This window comes from Brassica oleracea, chromosome C7, assembly GCF_000695525.1.
Source record: "Brassica oleracea var. oleracea cultivar TO1000 chromosome C7, BOL, whole genome shotgun sequence".
NCBI classification, from domain to species: domain Eukaryota; kingdom Viridiplantae; phylum Streptophyta; class Magnoliopsida; order Brassicales; family Brassicaceae; genus Brassica; species Brassica oleracea.
In genome coordinates, this window is record NC_027754.1 from 6,875,697 (window position 1) to 6,899,390 (window position 23,694).

Sequence of the window (23,694 nt, forward strand, 5' to 3'; positions counted from 1 at the left end):
AAATGTTCAATTTTGAAATTTGTTATAAGTGTTGGATGTTGGAGTTTAGGGCATGTAATAAGTGTATAGAATCCGACGACGAACTGTTCAAATCATCTCCTCACGACGAATCAAGCTGTGATTCTCCTGTCGACGAATCGAGCTGTGGATCGGTACGTTTCAATCGTTTTATCAATGATTTACAAAGAAAAGCTAAATTCTACTTAGGGTTTTCGAATTGAAATTTGAGAGTTTCGTGTTATTGTTCTTCGGAGTTCGGATGATACATTTGAGCTTGCTTTGTTGTTTGAATCCAATATGGAAAGCAGAATCAGAGTTACAAAGAATAAATTTCAGGAAGTTTTCCTTTACGGCTTACGAATAAAGAGATGAGCTTACCTACCTTACTTTTTGGTAAGAAATTCAGATTAGTCTCTAAAATAAAATTTCAAATGCCGTTCCATCTATATACTGTCCACATCGTACTTAAAAATATTAGTTTGTTCTCTAAATAAAACATCAACTTTACTATATGTTTAAATTCAAACTAGATAAAATTTGTTACAACTATCGGCTTTTTAATCTACTTTTATTGAATCGATTAGTCACAACCACTTATGCTATTCCACTTTCAACTAAGCAACTAAAAACAAAGTAATACACAATGGTTGCTAACCACTATCAAATGGATCGACAAATATCATTTTCTTTCAACATATTTTCATTTTCATATTTTTGAATATATATTCTTTACTAAGACCATAAAATGTTTGTAAATTCATGTAAAAATAAAACATACGAATCTGGCGCGTAGCGCCGGAATACCACTAGTATTTAATGTGAGAGAGTGGGAGGAGTGGCGTTAATGGCTTGATTAATGTAGAACATAGACGAAAACTGAGCAATTACACTTGCATTGATCAGAGTTCTTGAGATCCGAAGAGGCACCGCAATTTTATCTAGCAGTTTAGTTAAAGACAAAGTGACACGTGTCAGATTTTGGAATAGCCAGTGCTGAAGTGGCGCACTCTGGAGCCTTTCTCTTCTACTTTATTATTGTATAAAAATGTAATATGTTTAAGAGTTTTGCAGAAACGCATGAAATTGTTTCGATAGAAGGAGGATTCAAAGTGAAAGGGGCGTTTGGAAGGAGGTAAACCATATGCTCGAGAGTCATAGAGTTTTTTTCTTGGATATAGATGCCATATTAATGTGAGAGAGTGGGAGGAGTGGTGGGAGCGGCGTTAATGGCTTGATTAATGTAGAACATCGACGAAAACTGAGCAATTACATTTGCATTGATCAGAGTTCGTGAGATCCGAAGAGGCACCGCAAATTTTATCTAGTAGCTTAGTTAAAGACATAGTGACACGTGTCAAATTTTGGAATAGCCAGTGCTGAGGTGGCACACTCTGGAGCCTTTCTCTTCTACTTTAATATTTTACCTTGCAACAAAAAAAATCAATGTTTGTGTACGTAGAGTGAACCATCCATAATATAAAGTTTGGTAAAATAACTGAAATTAATCATCATATGTAGCTTGTACTTGCAATAGTAGAAACTTACAAAACAGAAGTAATTATTGATAACTTAAGCAGAGTTCTGTAATTCTAAATCATTGAACAAACTTATAATGTTCAACTTTTATGAGTTCAACTCTTCAACCAATTGTATACAGGAGAAAGAAATCTTAAAAACGCTTTACAAAGTTCTGAAAAACTCTCATTTTATATTTTCTTTCTGTAAACATCAAAATATTTTAAATTCCAATAGAGTCTAAAAAGTCAAAACTCTCTCTGACTCGCTTCCCAGTGTCAAACCCTTGGCTCCACCAAGGTGGTGCTTCCGCCCTGAAACCGTCGTCTCTCACCGCTGGTGAGGTTCCCCCTCCTCCCCTCATCCCGCCTGACCCCCCTGACCATGCCTCCCCCTTCTCTCCGCAGAACTACCCTCCCCTTGGCTCCTCTCCTAACCCGTCTCAAAAATCTAAACTACCTACTTTCTCGAAAAAGCCTGGTCCATCAACTGTCTCTAACTCCACTAAGGATTCTGTTGCTCAGTCTCCTATCTCCACTACACTCTTCTCAATCCAAAGTGCAGTAAGGAATGACTCTCTACTAGATTGTAGATCTGGAAACACTGTTGAGAAACCCTATCTCATCCTTAATCCCTCAAACAACTCTCCCCTCTGAACCAACAAAGCATCCTCTGTCGGTGTCTCTTTACCAACCTCCCCCCTGGCTCGGAACCATTAACCTTCGCTCCCCCCCCCCAAACCTGTGAACCTGAAACTGCCCCTCTTAACCCTAAAACTGTTCCTCAAACCCTAAACCCTCCACCCCCCTTCCTTCCACCTCCACTCCTTTTCCTCCTACTCCCTTTGTTAAACCTCATCAAACGCCCAACTTGGTTGAGAAAATAAGACTATCTGAAGATAAAACTCTCACTCCACTTGCTCCACTGACTAAAGCAGCGAATGGGCGTCCAAGAGTCCTTATCCATGATGATGTTTTCAAACAAGGAGAAGAACTTCATAAAGACTTCATAGTCTGTTATTTCAATGGCAAACCTCCTCCCTTTAGTCAAATACAAATTGTCTTTAACCATATGTGGGGAAAACGCAGAAGGTTAGAGATTCACAACAACCCAATATCGGGATCTACCTTAGTCAGAATTCTAAACGCTTACCTCAGGCAGAAGATTCTGGATAAGTACATATGGTATGTTGGTGATTTTATGTTTCACACTGCAATTTGGTCTTCGGAACACTCTGCTACGATACCTCCACTGAAGTCTATCAAGCTTTGGGCTCACTTACATGGTGTTCCACTGGATCTTCGCGATACAGCAGGTCTCAGTCTTGTTGCTGGCCTCGTTGGTGACCCTAAGGAGACATACGATTTCACAAAAAAACTTGGTCAGTCTCACTCTTTCGCATGTCAAAGTTGAGCTCGACCTGACAGAACAGGCTCCTACTGTTGTAGAATTTGAAAGAGAAAGTGGTGAGGTTGTGGAAGTTAATGTTACTTACCTGTGGCTCCCCCTAACCTGCTCTCACTGCCATGAGCTTGGGCATGTCATCCGTAATTGTCCTTCCTGGACACCACCTGAAAAAACAGAAACTCAGTCACAAAAAACTCCAGCCAAAGGAAAGAGCAAAAACAAGCATAAGGAAGTTCTTAAGGCTTCTACTTCTACACCAACTGCAGACTTGGAGGTCAACAATATGCCACCCTCGTCTACTGCTGTTGAAGTTGTTACTGATAATGTGCTGCAGGACCTTAATTCCTCACATTCTTCCTTACTTTTCACTTATGTTCACAAAAAGAAACACTCATTTTCTAAGAAAAAAGCCTCCACAAAAAAGCCTTCCCATACCATCACTGCTCCTTCCTCCCCAAAAAAAAACTTGAGCCCTTCTGATTTTATGGAAAAAAAGAAACTCAAGCGCACACGATCTGATCCCTCTTTCGATTCTCCTCCACATCAAAGCACTTGCACTCACTTGCACTACCACTCTGCCTAAAGGAGTGCAAGATCCCCCCTTCCTCCCACAGAAAACTTTTCCATTACTTTAAAAAACTCTTTTTCTTCTTTTGGTTCTCTAGGGCTTTCTCCCCTCATCAGGAGACCCTTCTATCAATAAATAATGAGTATCAAACTCTTTTTTTTTTGGAATGTCCGTGGACTCAATGAACCGGACAAGCATCAACCCTTTTGTCAATGGCTTAACTTTAATAAACCCATTGTTGGTGCCCTTTTGGAAACTCATATCAAAGAAGTTAACTTGGCTCCCTTAATGTCCAAGCTTTGTAATGATTGGAACTACTGCTCGAATCACCACTCAGATGAGGATGGAAGGATAATCTTAATTTGGAAGAACCATGCCTCTGTTCGTGTGCTCTGTCAGAGTAGGCAGTCTCTAACCTGTGAAATCTCGATTCCTTCTTGTCCTAGTATCTGCTACACTGTGATATATGCATCAAATGATGCTCCAGAATGAACGGATCTATAGGTGTGCCTTATCTCTTGACTCAAAGTCTTGGTTAATTGGTGGAGATTTTAACCAAATCAGAAGTCATTATGAGCACTCTTCATGGAATGAAAACTCCAATTACTCGCTGATGACTGAGTTCAGAGACTGTCTCCAACAACTTGAGGTTTTTGACCTTCGGTACCATGGCCCTTTGTTCACCTGGACGAATTCTCAACCCGTCTCACCAACTGCAAAAAAATTGGACTGACTTCTAGTGAACAACCTAGTGATTGCTGCAGCCCCCCCATGCTTCAGCTTCTTTCCTTCCGCCACTGATATCAGACCATTGCCCTTGTCTAGTAGATCAAAACCATCCCCTCCCCATAGCTGGAACCAAACCATTCCGTTTCTTAAACTACCTAACCAAACACCCTAACTTCACTTCAGTAGTATCAGAGGCATGATTTCAGGCGGAAGCACTTGTCTAAACTTGACAAACCTGTATTGGAAGCTAAAGTGTCTAAAGGGAGCTTTGAGAGTCCTAAATAGAGATAATTACTCAAAGATTCAGGAGAGAGTTTTTTTAGCTAATTGTTTTCTACAACTTGTTCAGGTAGAAGCTCTCACTAACCCGACTCCTCAAAACTTTCAGCAAGAGAGAGACCTGCATCAAGAATGGCTACTACTGAGGGACATAGAAGAATGCTTCTTCAAGCAAAAATCTAGGATAAATTGGCTAAAAAAAGGAGACCTCAATACCTCATACTTTTTTCGAATTTGTCAAACTAGAGCCAGCTACAATGCCATAAGGTCATTCTTAACTGCCTCGGGTCTCTTGTTAACTGATCCACTTGAGATGTGCAACCATGCTGTAACCCACTTTAAGTCCATTCTTGGGCCAAATCACTATTACACTGTAATATTCTCTCCACCATCTTGGTTTGGTTCACTGATAAATTACAGGGTCTCCCCCCAAGAGCAAAGCTTGGTGATCTCTATGCCTACTGCTGAGGAAATCAGGAAGCTGTTCTTTAAGTTAAATCCCAACAAAGCTTCTGGTCCAGATGGGCTAACTTCAGGCTTCTTTCGAGGCTCATGGGATATCCTTGGTCCGGAAGTAACAACAGCAATCTCTCAGTTCTTCACCTTGGCCTTCTTCCATGCGGCTGCTAATGCAACTATCCTGGATACAGTGTATAAAGTCATTTCCCGCCTTCTGGTGAAGAGACTCAAGCCTATCCTTCAAGATCTCATTGTTCCCAACCAAACGGCCTTCGTTAAGGGTAGACTTCTGCTGGAAAACATTGTTTAGCAGGGGAGCTTGTGAATGGGTACCACAAGAACAACAACACCAAGAGCATCACCATCAAGGTCGACATTGCCAAAGCTTTTGACACCCTATCCTGGAGTTACCTCTTCAGCTGTTTGGAAGGCATTGGCGTCGTCCCACCTTTATTTATCTGTTGGCTTCGTGCTTGCGTCTGTACACCTTCTTCCATGGTTGGATACAATGGAACAGTTAACAACTATTTCAAAGGAACTAGAGGACTTAAGCAGGGAGATCCGTTAAGCCCTTACCTATTTATTATTGCGATGAACTGCTTGTCAAAACTTCTCTCCTCAGCTTCTTCAAATGAGACGATTGGCTTCCACCCGAGAACACAATCAAAAAGGCTCACTCATCTAAGCTTTACGGATGACCTCCTCATCTTTATTGACGGCTCTCTTTCCTCGGTGCAGAATTTCCTACAGGTGCTCCATGAATTTGAGCTACGTTCTGGATTGGCTGTGAGTGTCAAAAAGTCAAGTTTCTTCAGCTGTGGCCTGTCACAGAGAGAAATCGATGAGATTCAAGTGTCTACAGGAATGCCCCATGGATCACTGCCTGTCAGATATTTGGGAGTACCACTTTGCACGAGAAAATTGAGCTTGTTATACTGTGAGCAGCTAACACAACAAGTAAAGGCTAAGTTTACCTCTTGGAATGTGAAAACCCTATCGTTTGCTGGGAGACTTCTGTTGATTAAAACGGTTATAGCAGGCATCACAAATTTCTGGTGCTACTCCTTTGTTCTCCCCAAAGCTTGTGTCAATCGAATTAACTCTATGTGTGGTGTGTTTCTATGGAAGGGAAACATTAAGTCACATCCCCAAGCAAGAGTAGCGTGGTCCACTGTAACAAAACCAAAGAAAGAAGGTGGTTTAGACGTGATTGATCTTGCGCAATGGAACAAAGCTACATGCCTTAAACTAATTTGGCTACTATTATTTAAAGCTGGGTCTGTTTGGGTAGCATGGTACAGGGAAGAGGTGCTTCAGGGTAACTTAATCAACTTCTGGACCGGAAAGCCAAATCGCTCTAACTCATGGTTGGCTAACAAACTACTAAAGCTAAGGCCTCTAATCTTTCCTTGGATTAAAATGAGGATAGGGAATGGTCTTACCTGCAGGTTTTGGTATGATAATTGGACGCCTTATGGACGTTTGGAGGATTACTATACTTATGGAGCCAACTCATGACTAGGTATTCCAGGGCAGGTCGTTCTAGCTGATCTCTCTCGCAATGGTAACTGGTATTTGCCCCACCCGATGACTGATAATCAACTGCAGGTTGTCTCCTACATCATAATGATCACACTTCAAGATCAAGAGGATTACTATGAGTGGGAACTTAATGGAAAAAATGTGTTACTTACTCCACTGGTAAGGTCTATCGCAGTCTAAGAGGATCCTCGCCTCAGGTTCCATGGTCGTCAGCAATCTGGTTCTCAGGAAGTATCCCTCGTCACTCCTTCCTCACTTGGCTCTTTGTGCTAGATCGCTGCCCAACCAGAGATCGCATGATAATCTGGGGCTTTCAGGTAAACAATAACTGCTTGCTTTGCTCTTCAGGCACTGAGTCTAGAAACCATCTCCTCTTTGATTGCGGTTATAGCTTCTCCATCTGGTCCTCTATCGCTGCTCGCTGTTGAGTCAGATCACGCAGGTGCTGGAATGAGACTCTTCAAGACATGCAGTCACTCCAAGGTAGCAAACTGATTCGTCGCCTCACACTTCTTGCTTGGCAGTCAACTATGTATGCGATTTGGACAGAGAGGAATTCTAGGCTTCATCGCAACATCTCCCGGTCGACAGATTCGATTGTGAAAGAAATAGATCGTCAGATCATCAACAAGATCTCCGCTCTCAGGTCCACTAACCCGATTTCTTCTTCCACACTCATGCAATTCTGGTTCTCGACTGCACCATAGATCGCACACTAAAACTCCTCCACTTCTTCTCTCGTTTCACGGGGATGCTTCAACTGGGCTTCTCAAGTTTGGATCTCACTCCGATGGGTTTCTCTAACTATCACTACGTTTTTTAACTTTTGGGCTGAAAGTGGGCTTAGATGTTGTAAACTAAAGCTTAAAGGCTTGTAACATTTTGCATTTCTTTTAGTATTTTAATATCAAAGCAAGTTTACAAAAAAAATATCAAAATATTTCCTAGTTGAGTCTGTAAAACGTCATTTCTTGCTGCTTGAAGTAACAACGGATCCTCTTCATCCACTAAACACAAGATTTAGATAACAAAGAGTAAACAGGTGATAAATTATTTCAAGACTATTGTCTAACTAAGAATTATTATATTTGAATACCCTAACATCCATGGTTGAACTTAAGAACAATTAGATTAACTTAACAACCCATGATGTAAAATCCCATCTTTCTTCTCTGGCGTTAGTATGGTCCAAATTTTTAGTAAGTAATTAAAGATCGAAAGGAGGCATCACAAAAAGGCCTACCTTTTCTAGAAAATCTTTATTGCTGGGGTAATATATCCGAACCTGGGCTTACCTTCCAGATGTGTCAATATTGAGGTTCCTGATACAAACCATAGCATGAGCAACATTAGTTGAAGAACTGCAAGGAAAAATCCAAACAACTTAAGGATTTTATAGAAATTCAGAGCTAAATATAGTACACCTGAACCATATAAGCAAATAACAAACACAATACTCTTTGGCATGCAAAGAAAGACATTTCAGTGAATATATATTTCTCCAGATGCTGAGATGTACAACACAGAAACCATCATAGTTTTAGATGTATAAATCTCCGAATATCCTTTTCTACTCAAGCTATTAGAGATGGGGGTAGAGTGACCAGTTCAATAATCTCGATGCAGTCATGTTTACATATACATTTCTCCTACAAAAAACAATCACAGACATGAGTCAGTGCTCCTACTTATTATATATACTCAGGCGCGGATGGTTTCTAACTGTCCGAAAAGGTTTGAATAAAAGAAGTAGAGACCTATATGTTAACATAGAAAATTAGATAGACGACCCAAAAAACACATACAAAATTTGATAAAAGACCTAAGTAATAGAAGAAAATAAGCAATGAAAGGAATCAGAAATTTGGACTCCACTTGACATCATTCCTTTGTACCACTTTGGGCAGAAGTCTTGGGCAGAAGACTTCGGAAGACTTCAGACGACTTCCCGAAGACTTCGTGGGAAGTCTTCTAGCATAAAATATATTAGAAGACTTCCCAAGAAGTCATCCAAGAGTTTTTCGAGAGTCTTCTTAGAGTCTTCCGAGAGTCTTGCAAGAGTCTTCCGAGAGTCTTACAAGAGTCTTCTGAGAGTCTTCCAAGAGTCTTCCGAGAGTCTTCCAAAGTGTGACTCAGATCTGGAAAAAAACTGCATATTCAAAAGCATTCAAATGGCTTCAAAACAGATAAAACTTCAAAATAAATTCTTTATGCCTAAATAATAAACAAAACAATCAAATTAGATTGAATCTATAACTTTTTAGAATCTTATATATAAACACACACAAAATACATATCCAAAATTTATACCACTTTGGGCAGAAGACTTCAGAAGACTTTCTAAAGACTTAGTGGAAAGTTTTCTAGCATAAAATCCATTAGAATACTTGCCTAAAATATTCTGAGAAGTCTTCCGAGAGTCTTCTAAGAAGTCTTTCAAAGTGTGTCTCAGATCTGAAAAACCTGCAAATACAAAAAAACATTCAAATGGCTTCAAAACATAGAAAAAATTTCAAAAATATAATTGTATGTTAAATAATAAACAAAACAGTCACATTAAGTTGAATCTATAGCGTTTTTAGAATCTAATATATAAATCACACAATAATACATATCCAAAACTTATAGATCTACCTTTGAAAGAGTGAAAGATGAGAACTATGTAATGAAAAATCTGCAAAAAAAAGATAAATTAGTGAGAAGACATAAGAAAGAAATGAGAAATGGATTTAAAGTTTGGTGTTTTAATGTTCAAAGAGATTAGATAGAGGTTGAAGAGTTTTAGAGTGAGAAACATTACATTTTTGTTGCAGCCATTTGAGAAGAAGAAAGAGAATGTGTAAATTTTCTTTATATTTGGAGGCAAAAATTCCAATTAGGTTAAATATTTTTGATACAGTCTTTTAAACCCTAAAATCAAATACACGAGAAGACTTCTCGAAGAGTTCGCTTTAGGCAAGAAACATAAATTCCACTAAAATTTAGGCGGTAATATGTTAGAAGTCTTCTGGAAGTCTTCCTGAGAAGTGTTCTAGAAGTTTTCCAAACCATAACCTAATCAAATAACTAACTAAATAGCAAAACATAACTCATGAAACTTAAAATCAACTTATAAAACATTTAATATACACAAAACTAAACAGGCAAATTTATTTTTTAAAAAGTTAAGATTCTAAAATCAAACACTAAATACAAACAATATTATAACATATGTTACTAAACCCTAAACCAAAGTCTTCTCGGAGTCTTCCAGACCCTATAATCAAATAACTAAGCAAAAACACTCTCTTAAAGTTAAAAGAAACTTAGAAAGTGTTTAAATCAAGTAATTAGATAGTCAATAAACACATATATGTCTAACTAAATAAATAAATAAAAATATGATATTTCAAAATCTAACCCTAAAAATACCAACAATACTATAAACATATGTTACCAAACCCTAAACCCGAAGGCTATCATGACTCAATCTACATCCATTCATCTATGTTAAAAATAATCCAATTTTAGTAAAACTAAATTTCCATCATTTAGAAATTAATACATGATTTTGATTTTTTCTCTTTCAAATATTTTTTTTTTAATTTATTAATTACTTTTAGGATCTATACATGAGCCTAGAAGATTTCTGGAAGACTTCTGAAAGACTTCGATTTAGGCGGAAAACCTAAATTCTTCTAAAATTTAGGCAGATTCCCTAAATTCTACTAAAATTTAGAAGTCTTTTGTGAGTCTTCCAGACCCTATAATCAAATAACTAATAAAAAACACTTTCTTAAACTTTTAAGAAACTTAAAAAGTGTTTAAATCAAGTTATTAGATAGTCACTAAACACATATAGGTAAAAAAAAATTAAAAAAAAAAACAAAAGATAATATTTTAAAATCTAACCATAAATATACCAACAATATTATAACATATGTTACCAAACCCAAACCTAAACCAAGGACTATCATGAGTTAATCTACTTTTACTCATCTATGTTAAAAATAATTCAATTTTAGTAAAACTAAGTTTACATCATTTAGAAATGTTTATTATTACATGATTTCAATTTTTCCCATCAAAATATTTTTTATAAAGTTTTTAAATTATTTTAAGATCTACTGAACGAGAAAACTTACAAAGAAGTCTTCTTTGTAAGTCTTCTCAATCGGAGGGTTATAATGGTAAAACTCAATATTTTTTTTTTGTTTAGTCATAAGGAGGTTGTTGTAATTTCACTAGCCTTTTAGCTTACTTTTGCATTTGATTGATTTTGAGGTACACTTTTGTATTCAAAATTAAGTTTTGAGTCATTTTTTTGGCAATTTCCCTATATTTCATATATTTATATTGTGTTATTATCTGGGAATAATATTTTTATTATAAAAATTATAAATATATAAAATATTTTATAACTAAATAAAAACCAAGCAAAAAATTGTATTAATATATTTTCTAAAATATTATAATATGTGAATGTTCTTAAAATTTCAACACAATAATAATCATATATTGATAAATAAAATACTTTTTCATATATAAATAATTTGATGTTTCAATTTTTTAAGAACATAAATAATAACTTATTATGCTGGTTTCTTCATTTAATAAGATATAAAGTAATAAAGTATTTGTAAGAAAATTATGTCCGCATATGTGGGAAAACACCTAGTATACTATTAATTGAGAAGTGATTTTTGCATTCGAACTCTCACTTTAAAAGTTAGAGCGGTTAAAGTCTTTGTTACCCTTAATTAATTTATATCTATATATTTATTATATAATTAAAAAAATATGTTTAAAATATTAGATTTATGTGTTATATTAGATAATGACTATAATTATTATAATAAAATTGTCAAAAATTAAAAATAAACATTTTTTAAATAAGAGAATTCCTTTACATATATATATATATAAGACATATATATTATATATAGTGCTGTTATTTGGAAATAATATTTTCTATTATAAAAGTTAAAATTGAAGATAAAAATATATAATTGAATATTAATAAAGCAAAAAAAATTGTATAAAGATCTTTTCAAAAATATTTCTAATATGTGAGTGCTTTTAAAGTTTCAATAAAATAGTAAGCGTATATATATTTTGATGAAAAACTTTTTCAAATATAAATAATTTGATATTTGACTTAAACTTTTTGAAAACATAAATAAAATTTTGTTCGCTAATTCTGCTTTAATAAGACATATTTTAATAAATATTTATAAAAATATTATGCCTTGTATGTTCGAGTAAAACCTAGTTGTTGTCTTTAAATTATCTAAAAAGCGGAATAGTAAAACCGAATTGGTAAACTGGACCCAATTTTTTGGATACTAACTAGTCTAACTTTCGTTACCCAAACTGATCAAAAAGTAAAAGAACCAAATTAATCAAAACCTGAATTTATAAATACCTAAATGGTTCCTCTGTGCCCGAAAGAACGGAAAATAAAAGAAGAATGAACCCAACTGAAAACCCAATGCCCCGAGCTTATATAATCTATTAGACCAATGTGCTTCCACAAAAGAAGATATGTTTTCTATGCATACTAGAAAAGTTCCGTAGTTCAGTACTATACTAATTCTTGGTTCAGTTGCTAAAAAAAATAACTAATTCTTGGTTCATAAATGAACTGGTGTACATCTCCATAAATCTAAAAGAAGTTACACGAAGAGTGCACATTTGTGTCTTTGTTTACACTCAGAGACACAAGTTGCTTGAAGAGCACTTTCTCTGAAACCGAGATGCAATGTGGTCGAAAATACCCTCCTTTCTTGCAAACGTAAAATTGTTTTCGTTGGTTGTGAAACAACTTGTGATATTGTTTAGTTATGAGTTAGTTTAAGTTGTAGTTAGTTTTTTTACCCCATCATATTTAATTCATTCTTATTACATTTTGTAATATGTGAAAAAATATATAATAGTTGTATATGATTCTAACTTTTTTTCTTTGTTATTTTGATATCCATATCCATATCCATATCCATATACTTATACTTTAGTATTTAACTAAATTTTGTAATTTATAATTTATTAGATATGTGTTTTGTGGACGTGGACGGTTTCGAAGATGATCCCGAGCTCGAACGACAGTATCCACCGCCACCACCACCAAGGTATCCACCACCGCGGCCACCATCTCTGTATCCTCATCATAACGTCTTCCACCTCCACCGTATCCACCACCATCTCTTCCTCTTGAGTAACCACCTCCACCACCATTGTAGCCACAACCTCTGTGCAATTTTGATTAACCAAAATATAAGGACCATTTGTGCAATTTTGTGAACTTTGGATTTGAGAGGATCGAGTGACTTTCAATCACAATTCTCCGGTGATAAGTTGGATTTGAGAGGATCGAGTGAAATTTTGAACAAAACTAAAAGAAATAAATTGAAATCTCTAAAAGAATGGAGCTTGAATGAGTGAAACAAAAGACGATCAATTTGGAATCAATGGTCTTGTTTTCAGAGGTAGCCATAGTTAAGCTCAAGAAAGCTCGTATATGGAAACGAGATTGAAGATCAAAAGACAGAGAAGATTCAAATTGTAAGGAATGGATGTGAGGGAAACGAGTTGGTGAGTCTCGCCTTTTCTAGCCGGATGATGGTGAACAACGGTGAACCAACGGCATTGGAAAAGATAAAGTTTTGTGGGTCGCCTGAAAAGGGAAGAAAAAACCGTAGCAGAGGGATAGTAGAAGAAGTTGAAGCTCAAGATGAGGGTTTTGAAGTAGAAGAATCCATTTTGAGTCGAATTTAACAATACTGAGCTTTGAAAGATTTGATTCTTAATTTATTTTCTCTCTGGATTCTTCTTTTTTGTTCTCTCTGAGATTGATAGAGAATAGAAGAGGAAAGGTACAGAGGTGGAGAATAGCTGTCAAATGGAGGTGGAAGATGGTAATTGTGTAACGAATGTTTACACTTAAAAGGGTATATAAGACAGATCACTCTCACAATGTTTCCCTCAAGCACTATGTGTCGTATTTCGTAATTGAAAAGACAAAATGTGTCTGTTGGTCTAATTTTTTCTTACATGAATCTTCTAGTATTGGAATATTTTTCAGCAACTGAATCTGTTGAACAACTTACTAGTTCTTAGTATTTTTCTTACATATATAATTAAGAAAACTTGTTTAATCAATGAAAGAAATAACGATGATTATAATTCGAAGAATTTTTTTTTTTATAACGACTACTTTATTGATTAAGTTGATCCAATGTAATCTATGTGAAGGTCTACAACAATTGACATTGGTACATAGTTATAAAACCAAAATAAAGCATTGTAAGGGATATTTTGCTTTGCTAATTTGTCTGCAATTCTATTTGCATCACGTCAAACCCAAGAGTAGGTTGCACCCATAAACTTGTCTCTCCATCACCAAGCTTCTCTGATCCAATTATAGCCCACAAAGTAGAGTCCTGATCCATTCAGAAGATCAATCGCTTGTTTACAATCACTTTCAAAGATTACTCTTGTATATCCTCTTGCCCAACACTGTTGCATCGCCATGATTATTCCTTGAATTTCGCCTTCCATTGGTGACCTTACACATACACCAATACCTTGACATGCACCTTTATAAGTTCCATTTTCATCTCTTATAATCCATCCAGCTTTACTTGGAGTCTCTGCATTCACAAAAGAAGCATCTACATTGCATTTTAGCCATCCTACTGGTGGTCGTTTCCAGCGTTGATTCCGCATCAGTATTTGTTGGCCTGAAATGTTAGGTCGTCCAGAAGACACATTTAATGTTGAGTGAGTAGACCATTCCTGAGCATCTCGCCTAGCTTGTTGTAATACATGTCTCCCATCAATCTGTTTATTCTGAAATATCAGCAAATTTCAGCTCTTCCATATCCTCCATAATAACCAGAAGGGAAGGTTTGTCAGATGTATGAGCTGTGTAGATGTGCAGCATTGAAGACATACTTCTATCTTTTCTTCCAAAGTCGCCTGTGGGTCAGTCAAGATTGTATTAGGGATTCCAGAAGCTCTCCATATCTGTTGAGCATAAATACAATCAAATAGAAGATGCTTATCTGTTTCATCCCCATTGCAGCAGCGTCTACATTAGGCATCTGGCATGATATGTCTCCGTTTTAGGTTTGCTCCAGAGGCTATACTTCTTGATAGAACTTTCCATATAAAATGGTGTATCTTTGAAGGCATCTTCGTGTTCCAAATTTTCTTTTTCAAACTAGGATTTCCAAAGGTCGGTTCCACTCTTTCTCTTGTTGGTAGATGAGTACTTAGCCAATACCCCGATTTGACAGTGTATATTCCATCATCTTTATAATGCCACTCCAATAGGTCCTGTTTTGCCGTTGTAGACAGTTTTAAAGCTAGTACCTTTGGTATATCTTCATCCACTATTACTGCCCGCACCTTTTGCTCATCCCATCCATTACCATACTGACTAAATAACTGAATTACTTTCCCAATCCTTGATCCCGGAATCCTTGGACGTGGAGCTCTTGGTGTATGATCAGGTATCCAAGGGTCTGTCCAAGTGTTGATAAGACTGCCATCACCAATGATGTACCGCATACCTTGTTTAACTAAATCTCTTCCATACAATATTGATTTCCATGCGTAAGAAGCCTTTTTTTTCAACACAGCCGAAAGGATGTCACCATCTTGAAAATACCTTGCCTTCAAGATTCTTGCCATCAAGCAGCCCGGGTTTTGTAATATCCTCCATACTTGTTTACCAAGTAATGCCTGATTGAATTTCTCAAGATCTCTGAATCCCAAACCCCCTTCTGACTTTGGTAAACTCACTCTCTTCCAGTCATACCAATGCATTCCTTTATTTTCGCCTGAACCCCACCAAAATCTCGCAAGTACTCTGTTTATCTCATCACATACTTCTTTCAGTAAGCGGAAAACATTCATAGAAAAGATTGGCATAGCTAACGCATTTGACTTCAATAGAACCTCTTTACACCCTGGAGATAAATATTTCTGGCTCCATCCTTGAGTAACAGCTTTTACCTTATCTACTATATAAGTAAACATATCACTCTTCCTTCTTGTGAATTGTTCTGACATGCCTAGATATTTGCCTATGCCACCTTCATTATGGATTCCAAGAATATTCCTCATCTGAGTACGAACAACATCAGAGACCTTATGTCCAAAGGTAATTGACGACTTCATTAGATTAACTGCTTGACCTGATGCTCTTTCATAATCACCCAAGATTTTCTTTAACTTCTTACAGGCTCGTGCATTCGCCAAAGAGAAGAAGAGAGAGTCATCTGCAAACAGCAGATGATTAACTGGCGGGGCTTGAAGAGAGATTTTGATACCAAGTAAGGATCTATCTACCATAGCTCTGTTCATCATGTGAGATAATACCTCTGCACAAAGAATAAACAGATACGGGGAGAGGGGATCCCCCTGTCTGATTCCTCTACCTGGCTCAAAATATCCTTCTGGTGATCCGTTAATCAATACAGAAAAAGACACCGTGTTTACGCATGCCATTATCCATTGAATCCATCTGACATGAAAACCTATTCTCTTCATGGTTTCTTCCAAGAATCCCCATTCAAGCATGTCGTATGCTTTGGTAATATCAGTCTTTACCGCCATATATGAGGTTGCCTGTCTCTTTCTTGCTTTAAGACAGTGGAAAACCTCATGCGCAATAATGATGTTGTCTGTGATGACTCGGCCCGGGATAAATGCTTGTTGATTTTCAGTGATGAGGTTGTGGAGATGTATCTTGAGTCTGTTGATTAACACTTTGGAGATCACCTTATAAGCAACGTTGCATAGCGCAATAGGACGAAAGTCTGTCATGCCTGATGGTGGATAAATTTTCGGAATCAGACATATGTTGGTGTGATTTAACTGTTTATCCAGAACACATGTCTCAAAAAACTGCTGAACCTCACATACTATGTCAGTCTTCAGATCATCCCAATATTGATGGTAGAAGACAACACTGAATCTATCCAGTCCAGGAGCCCGATGGGAGCCAATATCAAACATAGCTTGCTTTATTTCTTCCTCTGTGACTTCTCTCGTGAGGTCAGTATTTATGTCCTCAGTAACCCTTATTGGGAAACCCTCAAAAACAGCATCATACAGACCCAAATCAGGTGGTGAGGAGGTAAAAAGATTACAGAAATATTCTTGCGCCACTCTTCCAATTCCTCTCTGTCCTCCATGAGTCATTCCCGCCATATCTTGAAGTGAGGAAATATTGTTTCTGTATCTTTTACCTTTGGTAATAGCATGAAAATATGTGGTATTTCGATCTCCAGAACGTAGCCACTGAACTCTGCTTTTTTGTTGCCAATAAACTTTTTCCTCCATATAGGTTTGATCTAGTTCTGCTTTTAAATTTTTCCTCTCTTGTAGGGTAGCAGAGTTTGAAGTGATAGCGTTATCAAGACGTCCTCTTAGTAGATTGATATTTTCCCTCGCATTGCATCTATGACTCCGTTTCCAGCGGGAGATTTGTTGTCTACATCGTCCAATTATCTGAGCCAATGGGATTTGTATTAACTGAGTCTGTCCCATACCGTTCCAGCCACGATGAACTGTATCTGCAAAACCATCTTTGTCCTTCATACGAATGTCAAATTTAAACATTCTACGTGGTTCTTCCCTCTCTGCAGCTATAGTAGTTATCAAGGGTCTATGATCAGATTCACCAATCTCTAAAAACTCAGTTTCTGATGCAGGGAAAGCTTCAAACCGCGCAGTATTTGCCATTGTTCTGTCTAAACAACACTGAACTTGATGAGTACCTCTTTGACCAACCCAAGAAAATCTGTTTCCTATTGAATTGAGATCTGTGAGATCGTGATTCCTAATGAGTGTCCTGAAGTCTTGGAAGGCAGCTTCGGCTCGAGTGCGTCCTCTTATCTTTTCATGATTCCCAAGTATTTCATTAAAATCTCCTGCTAGAAGCCATGGCTGGTTTCGGTAAGCCCTATATAGTGTTAAATATAGCAAATCCAAAAACTGTTTTGAAAAATGAAGCACCATCAAAAGACCAAAAGGGCAAAACGTTCCCAACAAATCCGAAGGAAAGGATAGTTAAAAAACTCTCAATGTATTTGATCGATCGCAAGAACACTTCTAGCCGCCAGAAACAATCGCATGAATAGCTTCGCTGACAGATTGATCATCTGCTCTAACAGCCAGTTTCATTGCAATTTCCTTTCTGTTGTCCATTCCAAACTGTGCCTTCACCAAGACTTTCACGTTCCCTATGTACAAACCTGACAGTAAACTTGTGTGTGACCTTGCATTGCTTGCAACTGTCTCTGTCCCCTGAGAACACAAATAAAACAATGCATTAAGGACAAATCGAGAATTGTATTAAGATTGGGGAGAAGCGCGCCTAACCTCACAAGACTGCATGCCAAGAACATCAGTTACAGCTTTGACTGCTTCGCCTAAGCTCTCTCTGGGGCCAAGCCCATACTCATCTACAAGCTCGTTCTCTGGGTCCATGCTTTCCCATGCATTCCTGAAATTTGAAACACCGACGTTCACCATGTAGTCAGCAGGGACAATCTCAAGGTCCTCGAGTTGGTACTCATCTTCCACACCATCTTCCTCTGCTTCACCTGTGTTTGGGTCAACCTGTTCATACATTGATCATGTGATTATTTATACTAATCAACTAAAAGTGGGTGGAACTGAAAGCTTATGAGGCATGTACGTACCTCCTTGACAACGAAGGTCAATGTGTTTGAGAACTTTCCAACAGCGGGGACTCCTTCTGGCTTCTCAAACGCCACAAAGGCCTGACCAGGAGAATCGTAAGGGAGCGAGTTTAGAGGCTTCGAAGATAGTTCACTGAACTCCTCTGCTTCTGAGGCATCTACAATTACATTGACCTGCAAAACAAGGGAGGAGGAAGGAATTGTCAAGGATAAAGGCTTTCAGTGGCTTTCAGCTAATATATTATCATTGCTCATTACCCTCTCCAGCAATTGCTCTGGTACTGTGTTTGTACAGTTATACTGAAAGACAACGTGACTCCCGAAGATATGCTTTACAACATTGACTGAGTATTCTGTTTCAGCTTCAGTTAGCTCCACAGGTGAAGAAGACTGAAAATACCACATGTTTAACCAATAAGGATGAGTGAATAAGTGTAAACTCAAACGAGAAGCGTGTGCAGAAAATTTGTATACAAACCTTGAAAAGTTTGCCAAAGGTAGCAAACTCTGGAATAGATGATAGAAGTCTTTCATATGCATCAAACCCAGAAACAGGTGCAGGTGGTGGAGCACCAAGACCAGTGGGCTTTTTGCCCTTGGCTTTCTTCTCTGCGAGTGGCTGCGATTTGACTTCCTTAGGCACAGAATCAACATCAAAAGCTTCTTCAGAGGGCTCCTGCAACATCAAAGATATAATATGGTAACTGACTTCCTAAAGAGTATGTATAGAGTAGAAAGCTAGGATATGTGAAGCTCACATAGTTTTTCAGACTTGTCTCCATGTTGACTAAAGGGGCCTCCAGGGAACCAAACAGAAACTCTCTGCTATCGTTGTCGGTTTCAACAAGGCCATCATCGTTGCCAAGTATACTCAAAAAGAGTGTTGCTCTATCACGAACCTGGAGATAAAGACATTGAAATTCAAATTAAAAACAACAGTTTGTGCAGACCGAAACCCATGCATGCAATCTGTATATAACGAACGAGACATGATGATATCCACAGGACCACAGATTTACTACTGCAACCAATGACTAGAAGGCAACTTTTCAATAGGACTAGGCGCAAACCTCGTCATCACTGTCATAGATGCAGCGCTTCAGCAAGACAGTAATCCGGGGCTGCAAGACAATTATTGATGTAATATCTTTGTCATCAACCGAGGATGATAAATAATAACCTTAATGACGCTTAATAAGATAACTATACCTTCAAAGCTTCAACCATAAACCCAAACTTCGCAAGTGTGCAAACAGCAGCTGCTCGAACAGTTGCATTCTCCAAATGCACACGGTTGTATATATACCGGATATACTTGCTAGGATCTGAGGTGTTCGGCCCTTCTATTCCCAGGAAATGAAGGATCTACGTGAAAAAGATATATTTAAATAACAATGAAAACATAAACAGCTGCAATCCCAGGTAAAAGATGGCGAAAAGCAAATTACCTGAGTTGAAAGGTAAGTGAATTCACAATCTTCGATAAACTCGCAAAGATGGAGCAATCCATTTTCCTTTGCATCTGGAATATCTCTGATAATGGTTACAATAGAATCAACAATTGCCCTTTTATACTCGAATCCACCTTCTTCCCTAAGAATGTTGCTCAAGAAGTTCATCCTACAAATGAAAAGAGAGAGGCAAAGTTACCAAATGCCAGGGATACACAGCTTGACACCTCGACAGAATGGTAACTTCTACAGACCAAAACTACCACTAATGAAACCTAAATGTTCACTTACAATGATCTATACTTCAGCGGAAATTTCACACACAAAGATCTTATGGCTTCCACTACCACAATTTTGAACTCATCTGCGATATCTGACATGAAATTAGTTATCTGCTTCATCAACCGTTCCACACTAGATTCATTCCCTGTTTTCAGAAGTGTGGTGATTGCAAGTGTAGCAATGCTTCTATTCTGATCAGAAATTAAACTCTCCATATCAATATTGCAGTTGGTGACTGCCATGGGATGAGTCATTGCAACCTGCGCAGTTCAGACCTCGATTCAGTATACAGTGTATATAGGGAAGATCTTTCAATGTATATCCTTGTACAGCATCTCATTATCCTCTATTAAAGAAAATGATTAAGCTACTCAGGAAAACTCAGGAACAGGCTTTCAATTTGTCTGTCAGGAAATAAAGAAAATAGTTTTGTAGTGAGAGGTGTCCAAGAAAACAAAGAACGAATTGTACACCTTGTTTAGTGTCCGGACCGCAGCAAATCTCAGCACTGGTTTAGGGGAACTCAAAAAGAGCTGGAGGACAGTAATTGCTGGAGTCAATTCCCGGCTTGACACACCATCAAGCTCTGTGATAGCCCTGGCAGCCTCAAGGATCACCATTTCTGCCTTATGGCGAAGGCAACTCTCCAGAAAATCATAAAAAGGACGTTCCCCAGACTGGCTATGGTTGCCCATGTCCCGGATTATCTGAATAGAAAAATTAAAGTTGTCATGCCAAGACTTTCATACATCATATTATCATGAAAAATAGAGGCCAAACCTGACTGGTGTAACGTATCAAGAGACACTGGGCCAAAGGAGAACGGACAGCTCCCTTGGTCAAAGAACCAACCAACTTGCTGACAGCCAGGCGGTCATTTTGGCGTATCTGGATATGATAGATAATCAATACTCGTAAACGTTTATTAGATCACACCTCCTATGATCTACAAGACCCTACAGCAGACTGACATGATATGTAGCACTAGGAGCTAATACAGAGTGAACAATATAGGTAAGATAAAGCAGCTCAGGATTTCAGCTTTGCATATGTGGCATGGTCTCATGAAAGATTAGCAAAAGAATGAAGCATAAGTATCCACACAAACATATGAAAGGTATGCAACAATGACCATACTATATAGAAGTATATAACTATAAAGCTTATTTATGTTTCTAATTAATACATTTAGTAATATGCTACCAGGACTACATAAAGATGTTACTTGTCAGTGAATGACTAAATCCTCAGGAAACAATTTACTTTCTGCTAACACAAGATCAAATAATGTACCTGATGAAGCAAAGCTAAGGCATGAAACTGAACAAGGGCTGCTCTTGACTGCACAGCTTCTTGAACCTCGTTGCTCCATCGTTTAACAATTTCTGGGTTTGACTGGAAACAAGAATGGAAGTGTATCAGTCTAAATCTCACACTAGGAAACAGCCCTATAAATTTGGTCATTTGGTGCACAAAGGATACCTTTAGCATGTGAAGTCCACTGACTAAAGCCGCACTTGAAACAACAGGGTTCTTATCCACGATAGCTTGTTTCAAGTAGCGCTCAATTTGTGTAAGAAGGGTTCCGTCAATTATTCGGCAGAGAACACGAATAGCATTTGCACGGTACATATCAATCTTGCTGTTCATATCCTTCATCAGGGAGCTTGTCACAATAATAACCTATAGAGAAAGAAAACACCTTATTAGAAATTCTAGCTGCAGTGAAGTGCAAGATTTCCACCTCTAAGCCAAATATGGAACACGAACCTCGTCCGATCCTGGAGATAGTTCCTTAATGATCAAGTAGACCATTCTCCTCAAACCAGTGTCTTTAGATTGGAAAAGCTTTGTAACGGAGAAGAAAACTTCTGTTGCTTCAACCTGCACAAGAAGCAAAATGTGAGAAAAACAAGGAAGACCAAATCAGATGAACCAAAAAAAAAAAAAACAGACCTTGGTGAATGACTCCCCTTGGTTAAGAAGATAAAGGAGTTTCGTGATGACCTACAAAATTTCATTCAAAAACATATGTGCTAAAAATAAAATGCCACGGAAAGAAACAGAATAACAAAAAAAAAAAAAGACGCAATACAAAGGCTTACCTGCGAGCACCTTCTAGGATCAAGCTGAGGGTCATTGAAGACTCTAGCTTCTTGAAGCACTGCTCCTTTCTCAATTCCCATGAATGGAGAAAACTCCACTGATCCACATACATTAGCAATAAGCAACCATAAATACCGGATCCAGAAAACGAAATAACGTATGTATAACAATCACAACATCACATTCTTCACAGTGATTCGAATCCAAGGTTGGGTAGATCTACGCATCGATTACACTAAATGATAATACAGATCTAAAAACCAGAAAATGGTTGAACCGAAGAGAAAGAAGGAAGACGTACGCTCATCGTCGAGATCATCGTCTTTCTTCACGAGTGGTTGTGCCATAGCTCTGAGATCTCGATTTGCTCAGATCTCTTCTCTTCCCTTCAATGCAAATGCGCGGAAACGAAGGAAGAATATTGAGACTCGAAGAGCTGGGATGATGAAAAGAAAGCAGCGATCAGCTGCATCCGCACTAGACGTGGTTCCCTATGTACAAACTGCCCGATCTTCCGCCACGTCATATCTCTTGTATTTGACGGTCTAAGTGTTTCAGTCCAGGTTTTTAATATTTTTATTTTTCTCATTTCCTGTACTTATTCTCATATATATATATATATATATATATATATATATATATATATATATTTATTTATTTATTTATTTTTAACTATTCTATTATCCAAATTAGAAGTGTTCTAAATTTTTTTATTTATTTAAATATTTAAAATATTTATTTTTATTCATATATCTATATATTGATGGTTTTTTTTTTGACAACAACATTTAGAACTACAACCGATTCAGCAAGCCAAACCGGTGGGATAGAATCGACATAAAACATAGCTGAACGAGAACTTCTCGCACCACGTGCAAGTTTGTCCGCCAAAGTATTTTATGCTATTGGAATATGTCTGATCCGGAAGTCAGGGAAGAAAGTTTTATTGCGGCTGAATTCTTCCATGTGTGTAGAGAAAGATGGTTATTCTTCAGGTGTTGACACCATCTTCACCAATTGAGAACAATCCGTCGCAAAAACTACATCAGAAAATTGCAGGGTCTTCATGCACTCCATTGCCCAAATTAGTGTTTCACATTAAGCATGCAGAGGTGACAGGCTTCTACGAAGATTCATCGCCCCCATCATAACATCTGTCGAGCCACTCTTTCTGCAGAACCACCATTGTCCCGTAAATATATCATTTTCTTTCCAGGCTCCATCAATATAACAAACCCTGGTATTTTCCAAGGACAGATAGTCTGGCTGTTGTAAGTTCCCACGCTGGGAATTTTCAAAAGGTCGGTTCCCTATTAATTGAGCCTCCGTACATTCCACGTCAGCCAGCCAAAGAATCTCCAACGGGTTTCCATTTCTGTTCGAGTAAATCTTATCATTTCTTGCCTTCCATATATACCATAATATCCAAGGGAAATAACTAAAAACATCCTCCTTCGGCAGTCTCCAGAATAGATAATCCATACTGGTGAAAATTGAAGATGATGGAAAAATTGCCGGAGAGGAAGGATCCTGGAAGGTGCCCATGTTTGTAATGCTGTTGGACATTCGAAAAGTACATGATTAGTGGACTCCTCATCTACCCCACACATGCTACAGCGTGTGTCACAATCGATTTCCCGAGCCTTAAGGTTTTTTGAAACTG

General features: G+C 37.7%; 1 protein-coding gene across 1 annotated transcript; it reads right to left on the reverse strand.

Moving 5' to 3' along the window:
- Positions 1 to 17,455: 17,455 nt before the first annotated feature.
- On the reverse strand, positions 17,456 to 22,524 carry LOC106306081 (coatomer subunit gamma). Its single transcript, XM_013742550.1, has 18 exons — positions 22,333 to 22,524; positions 22,031 to 22,128; positions 21,882 to 21,932; positions 21,696 to 21,809; positions 21,408 to 21,608; positions 21,219 to 21,320; positions 20,706 to 20,813; positions 20,399 to 20,632; positions 19,935 to 20,185; positions 19,641 to 19,812; positions 19,402 to 19,557; positions 19,263 to 19,313; positions 18,951 to 19,091; positions 18,671 to 18,868; positions 18,451 to 18,582; positions 18,193 to 18,366; positions 17,870 to 18,109; positions 17,456 to 17,794 (listed from the first exon to the last, which is right to left on the reverse strand). The coding sequence occupies exons 1-18, from the start codon at positions 22,376 to 22,378 to the stop codon at positions 17,600 to 17,602; spliced, it is 2,664 nt and encodes an 887-aa protein (XP_013598004.1). The 5' UTR covers positions 22,379 to 22,524; the 3' UTR covers positions 17,456 to 17,599.
- Positions 22,525 to 23,694: the final 1,170 nt, after the last annotated feature.